Here is a 22,473-nt window from a genome sequence, read left to right as displayed (position 1 = left end):
GCTTTTCTCACTGCTATGCTTTAGACACTTCACTATTTCACATTAGACACCTGACTGTAATACTAAAACAATCATATTCTTTAATTGGATACCATTCTTTTTAGCCATTTTATAAAGTGCATTCTTTTCCTCATTTTTCTCTAATTTTAAACTTTTCCATTTTTGAAAACTTTGAGGCATTGCTTTCTAGATTTAGATTTGCTTGTTCTAAGAATGAATCAGTTATGTTCTTCTATCTGAATATCTTTAATATGTTCACATCCTTTCAAAACTGATTCCATACGCACATTATATCTCATTCTACATCTCTTAATCTCTATCTCAGTCCTTCAGTCTGTTTTCTAGAAATTGTGAACTGTAGTGTTACACATTTCCCTGGTGGATCTCTCACCTCTGTTTTCCTCACACTATTGATTATTGGAGAATATGATTTAAATACAAGCAATCCCTCTAGGAAGTGCTCTGACAACCTGACATACTGAGAAAGAAAGCAGCTGTTAACCATGTCAACCGTGTTCACATCACTTGTGGTTTCCCCTAGTCGTTGTGAAGGAAATTAAAATATTTCCCAATAGTTACACTTTGCATTCATTGTATAAGGCTGCATTACAGCATACTTAATATCTGTAGGTGGCGGTCTGTAGCATATTCCTAACACGCAAGAGACTCTTGAATCTTATAGGTTGGGTTCGTGTGCATGAACACTCTTTGAACCATCTTTCAGTGCACATTAAAGGTGTATTCACCATCACTCTCTGTTGGCCAGATTCCATATTTCAGTGATTTCCATTCCATGATGCAGATGCAGAGGCTTTTATTTCTTAATACTTCTTAATACTTCTGGCATTCAGGCACAAGCACCTAATTACCTGGTCCTTTGATGTTTGGTTTGCCCTGGGGCTTTGTTTTTGTCTCTGCTCCCTGGGTGTATGCTTTGCAGATTTTGTTGGCTTCCGCCCCCTGTCATGCTAGTTCAAACGTTTATGAATTTTTCTGTAGCTCTTGCACCAAGACACCTGGAGGCCATCTTGTTCAGATGTCACCCACCATATCCTAATAGACAGCCTTTTCCTTGGAAAGGACATTTTCCTTCATGTTAACTTTTAGGTTTGAAAATCCAAAAGTGAAGCAAGCCACAGGCCGTCAGTGTTGCTCAGCAGTTACTGCTCTGTAGTCCATTGTTTTAACTGGACACAGTGAAGCCTGAAGAGGAAAAGGGCTTACATGGTTATCTTTTGCTCTAAAAAATGTGAATTCTTAAATGCATATAAACACTAAATAAACATAAAATATATCATGCAAATACTACAACAGTTGGTAAGATAAAGGTCAAGTCAGATGTAATTGAAGGCTAACACTGGACATGATAAATCTACATGATAAATCTTTTTTAAATAAATAAGCATACAAACATCTAGGATGGAGTCATTAATCCAGACTGCTCTGTTTCTGAATGTGACTGACTTGGTGCTCATGCATGCTTGTTTTCTTCTAAGCACTCCTAGAAAATATGCATTGAAATTTCTTACCTTTGCTGAAGAAAGAAACTTATAGGAGATGACAGGTTGAAGGGAGTTGAATTTACCTTTGAAGTCTTTGGGGAAGATGTGAGTTGAGGTCTTCAAGAGGCCAGGACCAGTGTACACACTTCACTTCACACTTCAAATTCTGTGCTCAGGTTGCTGGTTAAACAACTTGACGTGGTACTAGGAGCTGCTTTGAGGCAGAAGGATAAAATGATGAAAAATATTTGTAGGTGTCCTTAGAATGTAGCATATCACAAGGCATTTTACAGCCTCTGTTGTTTGCAGTTCCACTGTGTTTACTCAAATCTGTTTTGACAATCACTTTTATGTCAGATGGTTACATATAAGGTGACTGAGCTCATGTGAAAAGATATGGAACAAAACCTGTTGTGCGTTTAACAGGCAATGAAATGAAATGTGCAATGAACGCACTGTGAGAAATAACCACCAGGTGGAGATGTTCTCCAGCTTTTGTGCAGCACTGCTTTACAGCTTTCAAATCTAGTCAGAATAAAAGTTGCAAAATCATAATCATCAAAACATCAAAAAAAGTATTTTACTGTTTATTTGTCAGTATCTCATATTATTTACAAAAAGCCAAGCTCTGTTTAGTATCTCTTTCAGTATATTTCAGATATTTAGTGTGCAAAATCACCACACTGTATGCAATTAAAAAATGGGCTGGTAGAGATTTAGAGTACAGAACACAGAACAGGCCTGTGGGGACGTTTTCTCTGGTCCTAAAAATGTTTGAGATAAAAATTTTCCTAAATATAATAATTCTTAAGAAAACTGTTGTAGTATTTGGTGTTGGTTTTCTGATTGTTTGACTGTCTTCAGTTTGTAATTCAGGAAGGACTATCTTTGCAAGAAGCGTTTTAATCAATTTTAAATACATGCAATGGGATTTAATGGCACTGTATCTATTGTTGTTATTTAAGCTGTGAAGTATCAGCAGTTATTTCATGCAAGTTTAAAGACTACTGAACCAGTGGTGAGCTTTCATTCACTCCCTTCTTCTCCCCAGAGTATGAATAGACTTGTTCCACTGTAACAGAACTGTCTTTTCCTTAGCAAGTTGCACACATCAATACCCATGATGTTCCCTGCCCTACAGCTGCTCCTTCATGTCTGTGAGCGACAGGTCAAGGCTAAAAACTAATCTGAAAACACGGCCCAGTTGCAAGATCATTTTTTTTTTATTAAACACTTTAATTACAGCCATTTCTTTAGTTGTTTGATTTTTCTGGTATAAATCAATTTACCTCTGCACATTGTATAAAACAACTTTTTTTGTAATAAAGAGGAATAACAAATATTTAAACAAAACAAAAGCATGCAAACAAATATGGCTTTTAACTTAGCAGGAATGAATACTGTTACAACAATTAGGAAAGAATGTGTGACAATGGATTGACCAAACTTCACAATTTGACCAAGTATTGGAGATCTGTTCCAGTCCATCTTGATAAAATGTGGAATAACACAGTGCTCTTTTAACATACTGCAAAACATAGATAACCGAGGCACGATAAACAATTGATGTGAGAAATATTTGGCCATCTTTAACACCATAAATTCTTTACCATGACAGAAGTAGACAATAATACATCCAATATAAAGTACTTTTGATACAGTATAAGATTGTTTTTGGTTTCTTTGAGAGATGTATGCATGTTTCCCTATTCACAAAATATACAATTCGACAGATTTCAGTTCCAGTTCTCGACTGGGAGACGAGTCCTTTGTAACCACATTTTGACTTTGAGCTATGTTCACAAAGCTTTAGTGTTAAAAGTTACTTAAGGAATGTTTTCTCAGTGTAAGACAGCGATCATCACAGTTTCATGTCTTCAAAACATTTACAGTACAATGCTTAAAGCACAATCAGAAAGATTCTCACTCCAGATGCATTTACAGTGTTACATAACTCACTCTTTAATGTGTTTACAACTTACACTAAAACGATTAATATCTCTGCAACAATCATGAGAAAGGGGATCCATTTACATTATGCTCTAGTCCTTGAAAGAATCAGTGCCAGTGTACAGTTGTCTAAATAATTTCAAACTCTGCTTTACTTATATAACAGGATCTGAAGAAATCTACATCATTCTTTAAATAACTTACAGATTATATCTTCCTGAATAGAGCCCAAACAATTAATTTTTAATATCTCCTTTGATGCATTTTTAAACAGACTGAAAACATTTTAAATTGTCTAAACGGGCTGCTTAATACTGCTCACTTCATGTTAAGAGCTTTTTACATATCTCATGAGAGATAAATCTTTGGTCAACCTTAGCCTTCCAAACAAAAACATAAAACAAAACATGAATACAGACAATACCAAACAATAATTTACTCAGCAAGTTCACTACATTTTTACAATTATCTACTAACATTTCTAGAATCGGAATGCCACAAAACCTAAAATTCACAGCTGTTTCTGCTGCACATATTAAAAATGAAAAACAAAACCTAGGTCACAAAATGGACATTAGATACAGTCAGCACTAACAAAAACACAAACTATTCTGCTTGGCACAACTTATAATTGAAATGTAATACAGATAGGACGAAAATATTTCACACCTTCTATGTCCAAAAAAAGACATACCATTTTGACTGGAATTTGTTCTTTATGAGGAATAAGGCAAGTGATGTCTTAATATTTAAATAAGTGCATAGAAAGCAACAATGGAGACAGACTAGGAGTGTCAAGCTGTTTGATTGGATTCTGAAATAAGTTGTATTTCAATTTGGAAAAATAAAATCACACACTGATGTTGATTACTGTAATAACAACATATATCATAAAAGAAATGTCATGTTTTGGGCAATACCCAATTGATCAGATTTGAGGTATTTCTATAATATATTCATCATCTACTCATCTTTAGCTCTGTATGAATTTTAAATCATTTTACCATCGGAATATCTAAATTACAGCATGTGGCATGTGATTTATGACTTCTACCATTTATGTATTTACAGTGTAATTGGTTCATACAACACATTTTAAACATATGCTTCTCATTTACTTAAAATGGGTAGAATCTTACATATATCATGTTTAACAAAGTGCATTTTCAATTATAAAGATTTTATATCTAAGCATTTTCCACCCATTTCCGACTCATTATATTTCATTGTAATACATCAAAACTATTGCCGTTTGATTTCTTGAATTGTATTCTGAGTGTTTATCTGAAAGTCCAGCCAAACCAGAGAACATTTTCATGGTGAAAATGTAGAAGTGATTGTAGTAAACGTAGCTGCTAACATCAATTAAGAATATAGTCACCTTGGACTGAGGGCAATTCATAATCAAACATTTTTGCCACAGACAAGCGCATCATTGTTTCAGGAATATAGACTTTTTACTCACAATCAATGCATGCAATAACCCTCTCATCAAATTAACATTTCTCTAGATGTAGAATTTAAAAAGAGTATAAAGCTAGAACTGAGTACTGTATATCAAGCCGTTTGGGTGAAAACTCAGAGAAACAATCCTCATGAATAGCAATGAATGGACAAGACAATTCTCTGTGCCTACTCCTGCTCATTCAACGTATTTGTGCTCAGGTTCCTGTGTAAATTCGGGTTCTGGCTGTGTCTGTTTCGACTTCGCACAGATGAGAACATTGTGTTGCACCCTGGCACCTTGCATTTGTGCAGCAGGCGGAGGTGCACGGTTTTGTAATGAGCCCTGAACGTCCCTTTGTTGCTGTACACCTTCTGACATAAGTGGCAAGTTATGGGCGAGCCTCCTGGCAGGTGCTGTGTCAGGCAGTCGCTGGATTTGTCAGTCAAAGGCCACCTCTGCTGGAGGCCCTCGCTGGCTACCAGACTCGTGCCGTCACAGCTCTCGTCGCTGTCGTCCATGGGAATGCCTTCCTCGCTCCCCCCGTCAGAATCCCACGAGGGGTGCGTGTTGCTTCCCGCCTTGATGACCGACGCGGTGCTCAGATCCAGGACAGCCTCCTCTTCTGCGCCACTCTCTTTGGGGGGGTCCAGATTGGTCTCTAGCATCTTACTCATGGGGAAAACTAGACCCATTCGGTTGTTTCCTTTGAAGATCACAGAGGTCTGCCCCATGTGCTCCTTTAAGGGGAAATCCTGGCGGAAATCTTTAGTTATGTCTCGGCAGAGAGAGGAGGGGGAGAAGATTGTGCTTGAACTTCCATAGTGATCTTTGGTCAACAGCTTGTGGTGCAGATTCAGGTTTGCGCTGTGCCTAAAGGTTACAAAATGGGACAGTTACAAAAATGGCCTCACATACAAAAGAACACAACTACGATAACTTCAGTACATGTATAGTTTTTAAAGCTTTGGAAAAAAAAGTTTTACTTTCAATAATTGGCTTTAGCCCTGCTTTTAAAAACTCATGCTTCAAATTACGTTTTTTTGGGGTTGTGCCTCACCTGTCTCTGCTTCTTCTAGACGGAAAGGCTGCATTGCAGCCATCAACTGTGCACATGTGCATTTCTTTCAGGTGCACATTTCGATAATGCATTTTGACACTGTACGGGTTTTTGAACGTTTTATTGCAGATCTCACAGTGATGGGGCATGTCTTTGTCTAGGCAAACCACATGAGGGTTCATGGTAGGGATGGCACTGCTGGAGTCATCAGTGCCTGAAGCTGGTGCGTCCTTACTGTTCGTTAAAATCTGAAACAACCCCCCGTTTTGCGTCCTGTGTTCGCTGACAAATTCACCATCGCAAAGCATGTTTCCTGACTGCTTGTCGGAGCAGTTTTCTAATTCAGGTACGGGCAATGTTCTGATGAGATTGTAATGCTCTCTTTGCTTACTGTCAAAGGGGGATGCGCATGCAATCACAGGTCCTTCCTGTGTGCCCCTAGCTCCCTTTTCCAAGCTCTTTAATCCACCTTCTAGCTCTTCACCTGTGGGCTCGACTACATTCGAATTTGTGTCTAGCTGCCTGTGCACGGAGGCTGCGGAATTCTCTCTGTCAGCGGCCTGAATGACTCCACTGTCCTCTCTATTAACAGGTGCTTGTTTTTCACATGTGGTGCTGCCACTCTCAGATTCATCTTTGTCTCTCATCTGCAGGGGAATCTCATCATCAGAGCCACTGCCCTCGCTGAGCTCGCCCACAGTCTCGATGGCTTCTTTCTCTATTTTAATAGGCATGCTAGACTTGCGGGATTTCTTCTTTGGTATTGGCTCAGAGGAAGGCTCTGTTGCTGGGGGCTGCACAGGAACAGATGAAGAAATCAGAGGCAAGGAAGGCAAAGTACCTGGGGTGTTAGCAAGCTCTGCGGGTGTGACTAGACTACGATAAAAGGGGAGAACCGGCTGCACAGTCTTCAGGTTGGGAAACAGTATGCCACTTTGCCCAATATTCGGGAAGTTGTTCTGCAGCTTTGAGTCTGTGCTGGGGATAATATAGCTGGAAACAGACCGATTGTCATTGGTTGTGATGGCACCGAATTCAGATCGTTTTTCGGTTTCCGGCGTTTCAGCGGCTGTTAGGTTGTTTCTTAAGTCCTTGTCTCTGTTATTTCTGTTCATGGGCATATGCAGCCTGGGGTTGGGGTTGGCACTGTGGCGGTTGCGGCTCCTTAAGGAGCTGAAGACCATGTTGCAGCCCTCTATGGTGCACCTGTGCTTGATCTTCAGGTGAACGGCGTTGTAGTGGATCTTGAGCGTGCCTTTGTCGTAGAAGGTCTTTTCACAGGCGCTGCAGAACACGCGGCCCTTCTTCGAGCTACTGGCGGCCTTCTCCAGCGACCGCAGCTTGTTCTCCGGCGACAGCTGGGACACGTCGGAGCTCAGGGAGGCGTTGCAGGGAGTCGAAGGGGTGTCGGAGAAACTGTCGCTGGCGGGGAAGTCCTCGCCAGCCTCAACTTTCGCGGAAACTTCCTGGGGGTTGCCGTGCCTTTCGTAGTCTGAGGCGAAGGAGGCGGAGCCGGAGCCGAGGAAGCTGCTCTCGGTGGTGGGATCCAGGTCTTCCGGTCGGCCTTTCGGCTCTTTCCCCTGGCTGTGCTCGAGCTGAAAGGTAGCTGGGGACGAGCCGATGAGAGGAGCTGGGACTGAGCTGAGGAACTGGAATGGCAGCATGAAGGCCATGTTATTGATGAAGCTTTCGAAGTGGTGAATGTTGCTAGCACTGGCTTTTTCCACTTTAGGGGGAAGGCCAGGGCTTCGCTGCGTGCTGTTCTCTATGAATGTCCGAATGTCAGAATTAGTTCTGGTGCTGGGCACAATGACTGCCTGTCCTTCCTTATCCTGGATGGCCATAAGCTCCACTATGGACTTGGTCTCGCCAAAGCGCAGGAACTGCTGTAGAGTCGCTACCTCTTCTTCATAGGTCATGATGGCCCAGCGGTCCAGCACTTTTCCAGTTGCATCCTTAAAAAAATACAGACAATTTTAGAATTACGTGCAGTGTAACTCTGAATAAGAAGCTGTGAGCATTTTACATTGGAGTATACCCTGTTACCCGAAGCTGACTGAATTTGTTTTTTTAAATACAGTGAGATGTATAGACATAAAAGGAAAAGGGAAACCTAATTAATGTACCCTAGTGTTTCATCTTTATCTTAATTTTTCCTCATTTAAATCATGTGGATTTTCTCACTCAAAATCCAGTTATCTGTGAAGTACGGTAACAAAGATCAGAGAGCAGATGATCTTAGATTCATCCTCTGACTGTCTTGCTCACCCTAGCTGTAATTACATATGAGTGGTACCCTTCTTTGAAAGTGTAGCGGCAGCGAACTTTGTGCTATAACTGTAATAAATATTTTATCATACAGCATGTGTTTGATGGCCTGCCGAGATTTCCCATTTTGCATTCAGTATAAGAGGGGCTAACGTGAATTAAATGTAATGTCTTGAATATTTCATGCTTTACTAATAGCTACAGCCAGTGTGGTGGCTCAACGTCGCCATCTTGTAAAACTCTTATCATTTCCATCCTGGCCTGTTCAGGGTTGATCATATGGAAAGACTCCACAACTGAAACAAAAATGATCTCCGTCTTACTATTGTAATATTATGGGTGTGTTATAATATTGTTCATGATCTAAAACATCTAAAACCCCAGTTTAACATCTACTCAGTGCAGAAATCCAAGAACAGATACATGTTGCTTTGTACACCACCAATTTGCATAGGAAACAGTTGGCTTAAACTGGGAGCTAGCATGTGACGTCACCATGAAATTGAATCCAGTATATTATCTTTCTCGGTCCTTATCATTATTATTTGCTTCATTTTGATCACAACTGGAAGATAACCCATGTTAATGGTCCTGACAGTATACAGCACCTACTGTATGTTTGAATGTACAGAAGGTACCTGAAGAACATATCCTCGGATGTAGTCCTGTAACGTCCAGTCCAGTGCATTTAAGATCTGGATGACCTCTTCCTGCTTGAGAACACTGAAGAGGCGGTCCAGCAGGATCTTCAGCCGGACTGGAATTGCCTGGGTCCCGTACAGCATTAGGCTGCAGATATCGAAGACCACATTGGAGTGAACGATCTCCACCTGGCTGCCTTGGTATATGTGATGGACCTTCAGCTTGCTTAAGGCTAGAAGACGTGAACAAAGAAGAAAAGTTCATGTGTTTACACGCAGAATAAGAAAATCATAGATATTGGCTCGAAATTGCCATCGCACTCCACGTACCGTGCGCTACCCATCCGTGTCTGCACTGTTCACATTGCCTCCGTTTTAGTTTTCCTGGCTTGAAACACTCACAGTTGCAGTTTACCAAGGTGCAGCAGATTACCTGTTAAAGAGAGAGAGGGAAAAACATTAATGGCCAGGGTATTAATAACAAAGGGTACTTTGAATCATAAACAAAAATGCTATATAATCCTATTTTCTGCTACTGCACCTTGTACTCAGAAGCTGTAGAATGCAATACATTATCTCATAATTGCTGGTACCTCTGGCATTATAGATCAAAGGTTTTGATTTAAGGCTTGGAGCAATATTTACACTGCAAACTTTGGCGGCAATTTCCAGAATAGATCAATTTACAGTCTGCTTGCAACTTGAATATTTTTCTCTTCCCAAAATGGCAGTAATGAACTGAAATATGATAGCATACATGTACGGCAGAATTATGGCAGGAGAGTCCACATCCTTAATACATGAAAGAGAATGGAAAGTCCTTAGCAAACCCAGACTGTTAAATTCTTCTCTTTCAAACAATCAAACAGGCACTATTCAGAGATACTACCTTTGTGTACAGGCGGAACTTATCTAGTAGCATACATCTTTTGAACAGACATATAAAAAAGAGCACAGGAAATGGAGATACTGTAATAGTACCATTTTCTCAGTCATTAGCACCACTGTCTGGTTGTCTGAATGGTTGTTACTAATTGATTTGAAAATTCTGTTCTGTATAATAAGAATCCTGACTGCCACCCTAGTAACACCTAGTTGGTCTTATAGGGAGAAAAAGGAATTTATTTAAAAATACATTTGAAGAATTCCCCTTCTCGCTTAAATGGGAAAAAAATACAAACATTGCAGAGAACGTCTCTTGCAACTTTGCAATAGAAAAATTATTATTTGCTGAATTTTGAGATCAGGAATGAGGAAGGACTCCATTGGTCTTGGGTATGTTCAGAGCACGTCAAAGCAGACACAGCAGGTATTTCTGGCGAGTCCTGGTGGCATTACTGTACACAGCTGCAAGGAGCCAGGCTCCAGGAGCACACCTGTCCCAGAAGAGCTTTCTGAAGGCACCAAAGCTTCACACGCTTATGGGACAAAAGTAATTTTATTGTACGCAGGGAGGAGAATCTGCTGGGCTAACGAGGCTTCTCTCTGCTGGGTGACAGGCCTTCCAAGTGGCAGGAGAGTGCCTCATAAGGGCTTGAAGAGATGTTCTTCTTTTCTTTGTTCCCTCACAAGAGCTTGTCAGGTCTATCTCCATCTTGTAAGAAATGCTCAGCCCTTAATGCCATACCTCATAGCAGACTGTATGCTGTTATCACAAGGGCTGCTTTTCATCTTTTTTTCAAGACCATTAATTAAAGGCATACACAGAATTCTGGTAGCGGCTCCAAACTCATTATTGTTACTTTCGCAAATGGTATTGTTATTGGAATGTCAGTTATGGATGGTATCTATTTACTGTAACATGAAATTACACACACATTAGTAATGGACTGCGAAACTGCAGCTGTCCTAAGTTTTTAAATAAGCCACTATTTACTTTTAAATATGTGTAACTCAATGGAGCAGCTCTCCGAAGCAGGAATGTAAAGAAAAGAGAGATTTCCACCAGGGACCTGCTGTGCAGCTGTTATGCCAGCTAAGAAATGTGCCTTTCCAGGGTGTGTTTTTGGCACCAGTGACAAAGATACGTGCCACAAGCACAGAGGTGCCAGTGAAACAGATCCAGAGTGCTCTGCAAGTTTGCCCGCTTTCTGGATAGTTATGTTATGCAGAGGAGCCCACAGTATGGAGGATTAACGTCACTGCCATTTTCTTATCAATATATTATAATCTTGAAGCTTCTCTCTGGGTATACAGTACATCAAGGGATCCCTTGCCAGAGCACCCTATTATTTTAGGGAACTTGTCATGGAAAACAAAATCCTAACTGTAACCCATGACAAGTTGCAATGTGCAGCTCAGAGCTGCAGGAATGTACTAAACCCACCAACAGCTTAATAAAATATGATACGGCACTCAGTGCTGGATTATATGGAAGTCAAAAGACATTAATGCGCACATTCAGCGTGATCAGTGCCATATGCACTGTTTTATTGCTGTACTTCTGTCACATCAGATTGACTCAAAACACTTTAATCTGATACACCCCAAACAAAGTCTTCTCATTTCACATAATGTGTCATACCAAACATTAAAATATATACTGTACATCTATCAACTGCTACTGTAGATTCTGTTCCACTGAAAGGAGTGAGTTTGATATTAATCTTCCTTTTATTTTCCTAACTAGCACAGCTTTTCTTGAGGATGGAGAACGCAGTGCCAGGAAAAATTTCCTGTTTCTCATGAAATGATTTAATGTACAGTAAGTCAGTAATTTCTGTTACTTTGTTTCCAAAAGTCAGTTCTTGTTACATATTCTTGTTGCTGCTTTCGTAATTAAAACCCACTATGTTATCTTGCGGTTTAGAAAAGGCACGAAGCACAAAATAGAAGGAAGTTCTCAAAGAGACTTATTCAATTAATTTTTGCTTTGCTTACTCGCTTCAAAAGGCATGGAGATAGGGCTGCTTTAAACAAAGGCATTAGACCGCTTGTCTTAAACAGAATTACAAGGCATGTTAAACTTGAAAAAATGTTATGCTACTGTAGTAATCTTCAGATTTTTTTGTTTAATCCTACAAGCAAACTAGCCCTGTATTAGGTAAATCAATAATGTACAGTATGCTCCACATGCTTCAGAATGCTTACATATATGAATAACCCTCAAGCAGACAAACTCAACAGCAAAGTGGACCCTCCTAGTTTATTAATCAAATATGACTCCTGCTGGAGTTTAATTGCCAGAAATACTTTAATACTGACTTTCCTGTAACAGCAAGGCACCTGATTTTGAGTCTAAAAAAAGAAGAAAGTGATGTGTAAAACCTTGAGTCTTAAAGCAGCTAAATCCCCATCATTATCAGGCACAAAACGAGCATGGTCCAATTAATGTAATCCCATTACACACACACAGTTCCTTTGCTGTTACATTCAATATACATCTCAATCAGTTCTGCAGGATAGAGAGATGTGGAAATGCCACCGTTCTGTGTTTCTGCAATTTTTCTTAATTAACTATTCATTTCATGTTCTTGAACAAAAAGATTTCTTCTTCTTACTCGTCCCTTGTGAGGCCGTTTGGCATGTGATTTCAAGGGACTAGAACTCCTTATGACTGCCAAATGTAACCTTTGCAGTCAGGAAAGTAGTCCATATCACTGTGTATTTAATTCAAAGCAAAGCTCAAAATGAAGCACCGAAGAACTATTCTCAACCAACAAACCCAATATTTTGTCAACAGCTGAAGTATTGTTTTAGCTTTGAGAGATTTTATATTTAAGTGTTTGTTAAAAAAGTTCTCACATAAAATATGGAAATACACTGCATTTATGTATTTAATATGACCGTAGCATTTGCTGAGCAAAGCAGACTGGAGGTCTAAATGTATATAATAATAATCCCTCCTTAATCTTTTGTAATTGACAAAATAAGATTAATTGAAACAACAGCGACAAAGGTCATGTCTACCTTGTCTACCTCCGACAGCTTCTGTCAAGGAAGCAAAAGCAGCCCTCTCTGATCCAGGGACAAGACTATAACATTGCAGAAAAAAAGACATTCACATGTGCCTTCCTCCGATGGCCCATAATGAGCTGGTTTAAAAAGTGTGGCTGGAAACATACTTTGTCATAGAAAGTACTGTGAAGCACACACCAGCCATTTGTCTTTACGCTAATTCTTAAAGGAAGTGATATTTTAATGGAATCCACTGGCAACAGGCAGATCATGCAAGTATGCATAAGAATAACCTACTCTAAAGCCTGCTTCAGTGTCTGAAAGTACAATATTTTAACAGCGAAGGTACACCAACAATTAATGCACTCTGCGTGACCTGGAGCAAGCGTCCCCTTCTTTTTTGAGGGAGAGAAAGAGGCATAAAAAAATGGCATTCCTTGGCTCTTCTAAAAGAAGTATTTTTAAGACGGCCACTGACAAAAAAAGATAATGTATTTTACAGTTATTTAGCCTCGGTTTGAAATCCCATAATGTTACAGCTAAATGTATCACCGAGAAAAAAATCAATGGAAAATCTGGCTGCATTTTTTATTGTTAATGCTGTCACTCAGCTCCCAGAAACTGTGTTCCATGGCCTGAACAATCTAAGGCAGATGTGTGAAGAGGTGCTCGTCTGCTGAAGGATTCTCTGTGGCCTCACTTTCACATGATTTTTATTCCTGCAGAAAAGATTCTCTGGCTTCTCAAAAGAAGACCCAAATGGATAAACTTCTCACTAAAGCTAAACGCTTTAGAAATTTCGTATAGGCCCAGTTGATGTGGTTTAATAGTTATTAATAATTATTAATAGCTGGAATAAAGACCTCTTTTCGAAAAGATCCTGTAATTAAGACTTTTTTTTCCACTTGTGAAGCAAACCTCAGTGTAAGCCCAATACAAAATATTACACAAATATGGCAATAAAAAAAACACAATATACAGTATTTAAAAAAATAGAAAAATTAAACCTAATTTATTATCTAAGTTTTTGGCATGTAAATTTAGCTTTCAGAAGAAAAGAAAATTTTCAATAGACAATGTCAGAAGATTAAAGATGTCTATAATTTCATACAGTACATAAACATAAGTCTCATACAATACTAGGAAGAACGGTTAGTTGTCAAAAACAGCACTTTAAATTAAAAGTATTTTCCAGTATTTTTTAAAACTTATGCAATTCCATTGGAAAAAAAATTGAACAAATTCTCTGTACATTCCACTTTTCATCTTGCTGCTAGAATCCACACAACACAGTATGATGTCAGATATTTCATTTAAATAAAGAAATGTGGTTGATTTGTTAAAATGGGAGGATATGCTGTTCGCAACACACTATGCTTCTTATCTGCCATAGCAGGGTACAATCACATCTGGTCAAACAACTTAACCTCATTCAACCACACTGTGAAAAAACACGCCAAAAGGTTTTTACATACAAACAATAAACCCAACCTGGCAGCTGTAAAGCGGATGTTGAGAATACTGCTTAAATCAGATTAATTCCTGCAGATATTTCTCATGGCACATCATACTGTACATCCATAGACAGATATGTACTAAGGGTTTAAAATGCTGTACGGAAAAATGATTTTTCCTTGAAGGCAGTGTAAAAACTAGTGTTTATGCATTTGTAATTATACTGCATTTATATTGCATTGAAGTGATACTAGTTCTCTGGTGCTTGGAACCCCCTCTAAATGCAGTGTAACATCACTGTAACTGCTCTGTAATTGTAGTCTCAATGTGTCTAATGTGCACTTACAATGCAGTAAATCTGCAGTCTCACTACAGTTTACAGTCATTTGTCCCAATTAAATGCTCCTTAGCTATAGTTAAAATGAAAGCCCTGTTCCTGTAGGAGAGCTGGCCGATCTGTCTGAGTAAGCAGGCTGGAGGAGTTTGTGAAAGCAGCAGCAGCATACCAGGACAACCAGACCTAAGTGATAACATGCATCTGTAGGAGGGGAGGCTTCTTGTGCAAGCCATTGCCCAGACACATGTCTCAGCCCCTGCTCATACAGCAAAACATCCGTGGTTCCAATAAGTAGGAAAAACAGAAACAGGCAGAACCAAACACGATCGCCAGGAAACACAGACCTCACCTTTTTAGGACCAAAGTGTTCTCTGGGAGGGAATAAAAACCCTGTGCTCCTTAATTTCGCCATTTACTTCTCACTCTGTGCTTTGCCTCCTAATCAATAAATTAGTCCTGAATTAGAATAAAGCAAGGAATGTCTGGAAACATTTGTACACGCTCATTATTTTTTAATTCCTCACATTGTGGATGTGCTATGTATTAAACAGTACTGTTGACCGCCCTCACTTACAGCTGACTCCTGAGACGCTATATTAGTGTAAAAATGCCATAATACCAGGGACAGGATGTAGCCCAAACTCATGAGGAGAATCTGTCATTCACATCCATGTCTACCACCAAAAGAACATTTCAACACGTCTCCACTTCCAGAACAGGAGTTCTGTTTCAGCTTAATTCTTCCAGTTGTGTCAAACCGTCCAGACCCATTTTATTTTGCGGGATTGTGGAACCCAGTCTCATGTCACTTGGGGTCAAAACTATAACATACCGGGGAAGGTAAAAGAAAATTAATTGGGGATTTGTTCAATGAATTCTGTTTCATAGACTAAACAGATGTGCTTGAATAATACACAAGACTGAACAGCTGTTAATTGACACAGAGAATGGACTAGATAAAAAATTTACTGTTAAGTAAATCAGCTCCCAAAATGCCTGGTACAGCCTGCCACACAAAACAGGACTTTCATTACTGACCTTAACTGTGAAGGAAATAAAAAGGACAGTAAGATATACATCATTCTGTACTCTCCCTTTACTGCGACAGACTGTGTAGGAGTGGCAAACAGCGTTTATTCCAGCAGTGACTAATTGATAAAAATCACACACAGGTCAAACGATACACTCTTGCAAAGAAGCCAAGGAATAAGGAATGAAGTAATAAAAAAATATAACATTTTAATACCACTTTCTCCTTCCTTATACCATAAAAAGAACACTTCATCTTGCTCGATTCAGCGTGGCTCATTTCTACAGTAAATCTTTCAGACTGTCACTAATTAGCAGCAACTGTTATTAATTAGATTCTGTGCTAGTCCTTCTGCTGCTTAAGTGATACAATGTGTATAGGATCAGAAGAGATAATGAACCAGGACTGAGATAACGGATCAATAGCAACTGTTTTCACCTTCGTTCTTAAAACCCCTTTCAGCGCTGGCATCTCTGCCTTAAAAATCACTGTCCCTCTGAGCATTCAGAGCTTCACACACACCTTCTTCTAATTAAGCAACATTTCCCTGTAGTAGCATGAGCTACAGGAATACAGGCACTACGCAGAGTACAAAAATCATCATTCTGCGCCAAATCTAGTACAATTTATGGATTAGGGATTATAGATCTCCTGGTGCAAGATACTTTCTCATGCTTACAAAGCCACATGTACATAAAACAGAAAGATAAACATAAATGTAATCATACCCATGAACCCAGGCATACAGTACCATCACATGACAACTGGAAATACGAATGTCGCTTGTGTGAAATCCTCTTCAAAGGTGAAGAATTTAATACTTGATTCCACATATTACAAGGTCTTTAAAGGCAAGGTTCAATTGTTTAATTGTGGTTCGTGAAATAATCCTGACAAATTAACGTAGCAACTGAAATCCTGAAACTCAATTTAAATTGTACACTTTTTGATTGAGGAAAAACTAAATATATTTGAGTAAACCGATAGTATGAAAAAATAATTCAAAGTCTAAATTAAAGCAACCAAAAGGCTTAAAAAGTGACGAACAAAAGCACCATTTTATTCTAAACGGTAATATCTTGATACATGTCCTTTTCGCTTCTTTTGGAAATATTGTTCCTTTCCATACAAGAGTATTGGGAGTGTTTCCTCAGTGAAGGCAGCGTCTCATTAAGGTTGGACATGAAAAAAATAGAACTAAACCCATAACTACAACAATGTTTAAACTTTATCCTAAATGCCCCAATTGTACTATATCTGTACAAAAACAGTTTCTTGACCACATGTAGTTCATTCAATACGATTCAGACATTAAAGACAGACTGATTCGGGTGTGATAAAGGATTATCACAGTAAAACACAAGGCATTTCTTTGCAATTAACTACTCTAATTAACATTTTATAGTTTTAATCTAGTTTTGAAAAACACCTTTGTGTTTTTTCCAAAAACTACATAAACTGTGAAAAAATGATAACAGGACAAGTACTGTACTTCACTTTTGATTGTGGACATTACTAGTGCTTAGAAAACAGTCTTAGCTCCTAAATGTGTTAAACATACTGATTCAATGAAACAGAACACTCTGCCAGTTGCTATTACAGGGACACAAGTAAAGATATGAAAATGACTTTTTGAGTTGAAAATTTTAACGATGCTCAAAATCAGTGTAGAAAAGAAAATTCCAAAAAGTGAACAGACAACTCACCACTTCCGAATGCCTTTGTTTATAGTGACTCTTTTACCGAAAAAGCTGACATTTCACTGAGCTGCTTCAATGTAACAAAAAATCCTGAACTACCCTACAAGACTTCACAAGAATATGATCATGAGGCAACTTAAACAGAAACAAAAGTATTTCAGCTTTACCTGTTTCTCCATGAGAGGGTCTGCTCTGGACATGTAAAGAGCTGTTTTACCGGCTTCCAGTCTAACAGTCTAAAAATGAGACAGTGGCAGCTCTGAGACCACAAAGAAAAGCAGTAAATGAGAAGAACATGTTAGTACACTGCGTTTTGAGAAAGTTTGGCTCCGAGCTATGCGCTGATTAATATCAGATCTCCCTCTTTGCTTGCCTCTTGACAATCTTGTCACATCTGGCTGACAAATCCTTGCAAGCTTATCCAAACCAAAGCAGTGCGAATCCTGCTCTGAGAGTAGCTGGAAGGGGCCTGCAGCACCAGCCACGCACTGGTGTACCATCATGAAACTAATGAAGCTGACTACACTCACAGGCTGCAGGAGCACAAAGCTACACAACACGCCTCAGGGCCTGTGCTACATAACACTGAGTTAGCACACAGAAAGACAAGCCAAACTGTCGGCCCACACGCTTTAAGGGGGCTAGGTACTGTAGTTAACCAGAAGAACAGGGAGAAACCAAAAAAACCTAGCTGAAAACAACAAAAAAGTGACTTGTCAACAAAAAAAAAGACAAAATCGCCACACGTGTGTGGCAATCTGTGGAGCTTCCCCCTCTGTGTTAATAATCCAGTAAACTGAGACATTTAGCAGTGTGTTTGTTCCTTGCCTATCTCTGTCTACTGTACAAATGGTATCACTCCTGCTTTTAAAAACACACTACTATAAACTCAATTTCTTGACCTCAATTTTCCAGTTTGGGAGCTATCAACTAAGAACACAGCTCTGAACAGTCTTTTTTTCAGTGCAAACTATAGACGAAAATCTTTTTTTGGTAAAAGTGCACAATATTTGTGGAGTATTCTTCTGGGTACCATTTATTACCTACTTACAAAATCATTTTTTTCCTTTTTATTCATTCTCCTCTAATCAGCTAAAAATATAAAAATTAAAATTATTTCATGTGTATCTTTACATGTTACTTAATTCAAAAATATTTTCTAACCTACAATTCTATGCACTATTGCAAAATAAACTTACTCTGGACAGAAATATACAGCTATGCCACGTTGAGAGGCCACTGTGGCCGAGATTAACGAGCTCCTAATTGTTTCATTAAGGCTTCACAAAACATTACATCAGTGTAAAATTACCCTCCAACAGACACCGGGCAGTAAGGAGCTGAAAGAGCCACAAGCCACTGTACCATAAGCTTCTTATATGATGTGCTAGCCAGTAGCAACAATGAAAAGGAATTAAAGAATTATTAAGAAAAACTGCTGCAGAAGTTTATTGATAGCTTCCAGTGACACATTTGCTGAAAATAAAGATATATGCTTCAGGTTTTCTAAAACAGCAAAAGAATGTGTTACAAAACTGCTCACAGCAGTTGTCTCCTGCATATTTTTTCTTTTTTTAAAGTTATCGGTATATTAGTTGGGAGTTGCCTCTTCTGCATACATGACATGTAGGGACAATCACACCGATCCTGGCTGAGTACACCTAAGGCTGAAATCACATCTAGTGTCAAAAGTTGATGTTTTTTTTGGAGATGCTGTTTTTTTTAAAGAAAAAAATTCCAACACCCATCACGGTTCATGTGCACAACAAACTCTGACACCAGAAGTTCCAATGAAGTTAGAAAAAAAAAACAATTAAATCCTGAGTCCAACAGAATCTCTAAACCTTCTGAAGCCCGCAGCTGGTTTTAAAAGGTAAAAGATGTTTAACTAGTTAAAATGATGTATCAATTATTTAAAAACGCACACAAATTACATGGAGCACCTTGATGTGACGCGAAACAACAGCGACATGTAAACAAAGTGCCTTTCTTACCTCAGACATTCTCATTAAATTGATGTTTCCAGAGTAACCATACAGTCTGCCATTCCCTACGAGTCCTACAAAAGAAATGCTTCAAACTCTCTTGTCTGTACAAGTATTACGGCAAGAAGAACCATCACACCGTCTCACAGTCTGTCACACACACACACGCGCACTGCGAGCACACACACACACACCTTTTTTTGTCTTTTTTTTTCTCTCTCGTCTGGATCTAAACTACTCAAGATGTGCTGTGTGTTCAAGCTGTGCACAGGGGAGGGGAACGGGATCCTCCCACTCGGAGTCCTCCGGTGCTGGGAGGCTGAGCCTGGATCTCACCTCTGGAGCTGCCTCTCCCCTCGGAGCCCCAGCGTGCCGTGCTTGAGCTCGCCCCCCCGAGTCACAGGGCAGTCCCCTCACAGCTGGCTGGAAGAGGGCATGACACTCATCTTTCACAGAGATTTGATCAAAAGGAATCACAAAGGCTCGAGGCACTCCTAATGCAGTCTGGAGAGATTCTACCTCTCCTCTCGAGCTGCTGGAGTAATGCATTAAATCAATGCGGCTCAGCTCAGTGCTCGCCCCAGCGCAGGGCTGCTGTTGTGAGTGTGTGTGTGTGTGTGTGTGTGTGTGTGTGTGTGTGTGTGTGTCTGAGCAGGCATGTTTACCTGACAAAATCTGACAATATCCCCACTAAGGCAGTACATCCTGACAAACAGACAATGAGGACCCCATACTGCAATTGCAAATGACTTTTTCCCCTCCAAACCAAACAGCATTTGCTTGTCAATTTAAAAATACCAGAATTATTTGTTTTGGGTTGACTGTCACTGTGTCGAGTTTCGTTTCAGTGGAGTATACAACTGTAAATGAAAATAAAATGGGAGTCAATGGGAAGTCCCCATAAATACAGGAATACAAGTGTGTGTGTGTCTGTTTTCCTCAATACCAATCTGTGCAAAGCCTCAATAACAAGTTGTACCTTGTGCTGCCAGGAATGTAGTCTGCTTTTTTTAAGGAACAGGGACTTCTGAACAGGGCTCTTTTAAGGCCACATGTGTTTAGGAAAACTATCCACCACACACTGTACTTCCCAGCCTTTCTTACTGATGTTGCTTTTGGGTCAATAAATACACATTTTTAACATTTTTATATAAACCTGTTAAAGAAAAAATATATAACAATACAGTTTTAGGCAAAAAATAATTCTGGGTACTATTCATAAAATATTATATTAGTCCAGTGAGACCACAAGAATGTCAATCTATTAAGTAAGTGAACATTTCTTTAACACAGAGGGGAAAAAGCCCTTTAATTTTATAAGAGTACCCAAATGGACCTCAGGATGGTAGTTATCTATGTGCTGGGAGATGCTAGATCCTTTTTATAACCATTAGAATCTAGAGTGAGATGCACCCCAGGCAGTGCTTTGTGTGATAATCACACCTTTATAGGACAGAACTCAGAGAGATAACAGCTTTAACAACAGAGGGACAGGAGAAAAACCTTTTACTTCTAAATATGTTTGGTTCAGATAAATACTTCTGATTTGCCCTAAAGGTTTTAGGAATTTAATTACAAAAATCATATACTGTAGAGTTGGAGGGTCCCATTCCCATTTCTCTACCATGAAAGGATTGACACAATTACTTACTTTACTGTCCCAGATGAGAAATTTGCTTTGCAAGCAAGTAAAAGACATAACACAATACTGTACATAATAAAATGAAGGCAACCCATTAACAAATAAAAGACGTACATGGATGATAAGAAAGAAAAACATATCTAAATAAAGTAAAATATACACTCAGTAAGGATGTTAATAGCTGTGGGAATAAAAGATCTGCTGTTTCTGAATCTAGGTAGTCTAAATCATCATCCTGATGGGAGGAGCTCAAATTCAATGTCCAAAGGGATAGTCATGACAGTCAATGATTATATTGGCCTTCACAGTATTTGTTTGATGTAGATGTCTGTAGAAGAAGTGGAAGATATCCCTAAAACTGGAAGATGTCCCAGCACCACGTCAGTCAAAATCTCCAATCCAATGACTAGATGCAAGCTTGCGAGTTGCAAACCCCAGAAATGCAGAGTTGCCTCCTGGTCTAGCAAAACCATCAAAAATGCTCTTTTTTCTTGCCCGCTTGCTGAAGTCACCAACTGCATTGCTAGACGCTGTGCTGACTGAGCGGAACTAATGAGGACACAGGTGTTACAGGTGTAAAAGAGGCCATTTTATAAGCTACAGGAGGTGAAATGTGTTCAAGCAGTTGGAGAACACATTCATTACTTAACATAATGGAGCTTAAAATGTAACAACTAAAGCAAAAGCATCAGCAAAACCTTGTTTCTAGGGGATTAAGGTATTGATTTTATTGTAACCTAATTTGTATACGTATGTGCATATATACTGTACACAGCATGTCCCTCATTTACAATTACCAAAAAGTTCTCTAAATCCAAAATGATGCCCTGGATATTGCTTGCTTTTGGAGAACAATGCAGAAAAGAAATTACTCTTTGTTATTAGTATGTCCTTCTATTTAGTTCAGATCCTACATTTTTAAGAGATGCACATCACACCGAAATTGCACGTAGCTCATCATATCTGCCTGTTCCTACAGGAAAACCCAGAAAGGGTCAGACTGCCCCGGCCATTTGAAGCCATAATGGAAGCACATAAAGTCATTTCTCATCACCTGGAGTCACAGAGATAGCCTTCTGGCCACCAGAGGTCAGGAAGAGGGTTACAGAAGTTAGTGGAGGACACTAAAATCCATGGCTAATGGCAACATGTCTTCCAAGCACCACTTGGAAACAGGGTGCGTCTGCTGCGAAGAACAAAACACTTTAATTCTGGTGTTACCCCTTAGGTGCGGCTGCTAATCCAGAAATTACAACACAAGTTTTAACAGGCATGTTTTGTCTATCCCTAGGAGTTTAGTAATTAGGGAAGGGAAAACTCACTGGCGATGTTTTTTAGAATCTCGCGGTGTCCAGATTTAATAAACTGCCAGCACATTCACCCTGAAAATTCTCTGTAACCTATCGGAGGACCTACAGCAATAATCATTATTTTATCTCATTCTTTAATCATCTCTCAAAGATGATTACTAAACTAGATTAACACTGTATTACACTGAGTCAAGTTCATTCTCAAAATAATTTGTAAGAGCATAGTTAAAAATTTAATGAAATCTGTTTTCA

The 22,473-nt window shown here is 39.2% G+C and overlaps 1 protein-coding gene across 1 annotated transcript; it reads right to left on the bottom strand.

Annotated features, from left to right (window-relative positions):
* Nucleotides 1-2,708: 2,708 nt before the first annotated feature.
* Nucleotides 2,709-19,818, bottom strand: bnc1 (basonuclin zinc finger protein 1). The gene is made up of 5 exons (XM_088920010.1): nt 19,606-19,818; nt 9,196-9,298; nt 8,863-9,098; nt 5,957-7,911; nt 2,709-5,769 (listed from the first exon to the last, which is right to left on the bottom strand). Exons 1-5 carry the CDS (start codon nt 19,816-19,818, stop codon nt 5,085-5,087), a joined length of 3,192 nt encoding a protein of 1,063 aa, XP_088776136.1. The 3' UTR covers nt 2,709-5,084.
* Between the last annotated feature and the right edge of the window lie 2,655 nt (nt 19,819-22,473).

The sequence above is a fragment of the Atractosteus spatula genome, chromosome 7, assembly GCF_055471065.1.
Source record: "Atractosteus spatula isolate fAtrSpa1 chromosome 7, fAtrSpa1.hap1, whole genome shotgun sequence".
Lineage (NCBI taxonomy): Eukaryota > Metazoa > Chordata > Actinopteri > Semionotiformes > Lepisosteidae > Atractosteus > Atractosteus spatula.
The sequence above is the reverse complement of the archived record's forward strand: the minus strand, read 5'-3'. Positions and strand labels throughout refer to the sequence as shown.

Bases quoted from the DNA above. Each gene is read 5' to 3' on its own strand.
- bnc1 (XM_088920010.1), bottom strand. From the start codon at position 19,818: ATGCATTACTCCAGCAGCTCGAGAGGAGAGGTAGAATCTCTCCAGACT. The intron at 9,299-19,605 runs GTGAGATCCAGG...TCTCTTTAACAG, and splicing joins GGGGAGAGGCAGCTCCAGAG to GTAATCTGCTGCACCTTGGT. The intron at 7,912-8,862 runs GTACCTTCTGTA...TATTTTTTTAAG, and splicing joins TCCGAGGATATGTTCTTCAG to GATGCAACTGGAAAAGTGCT.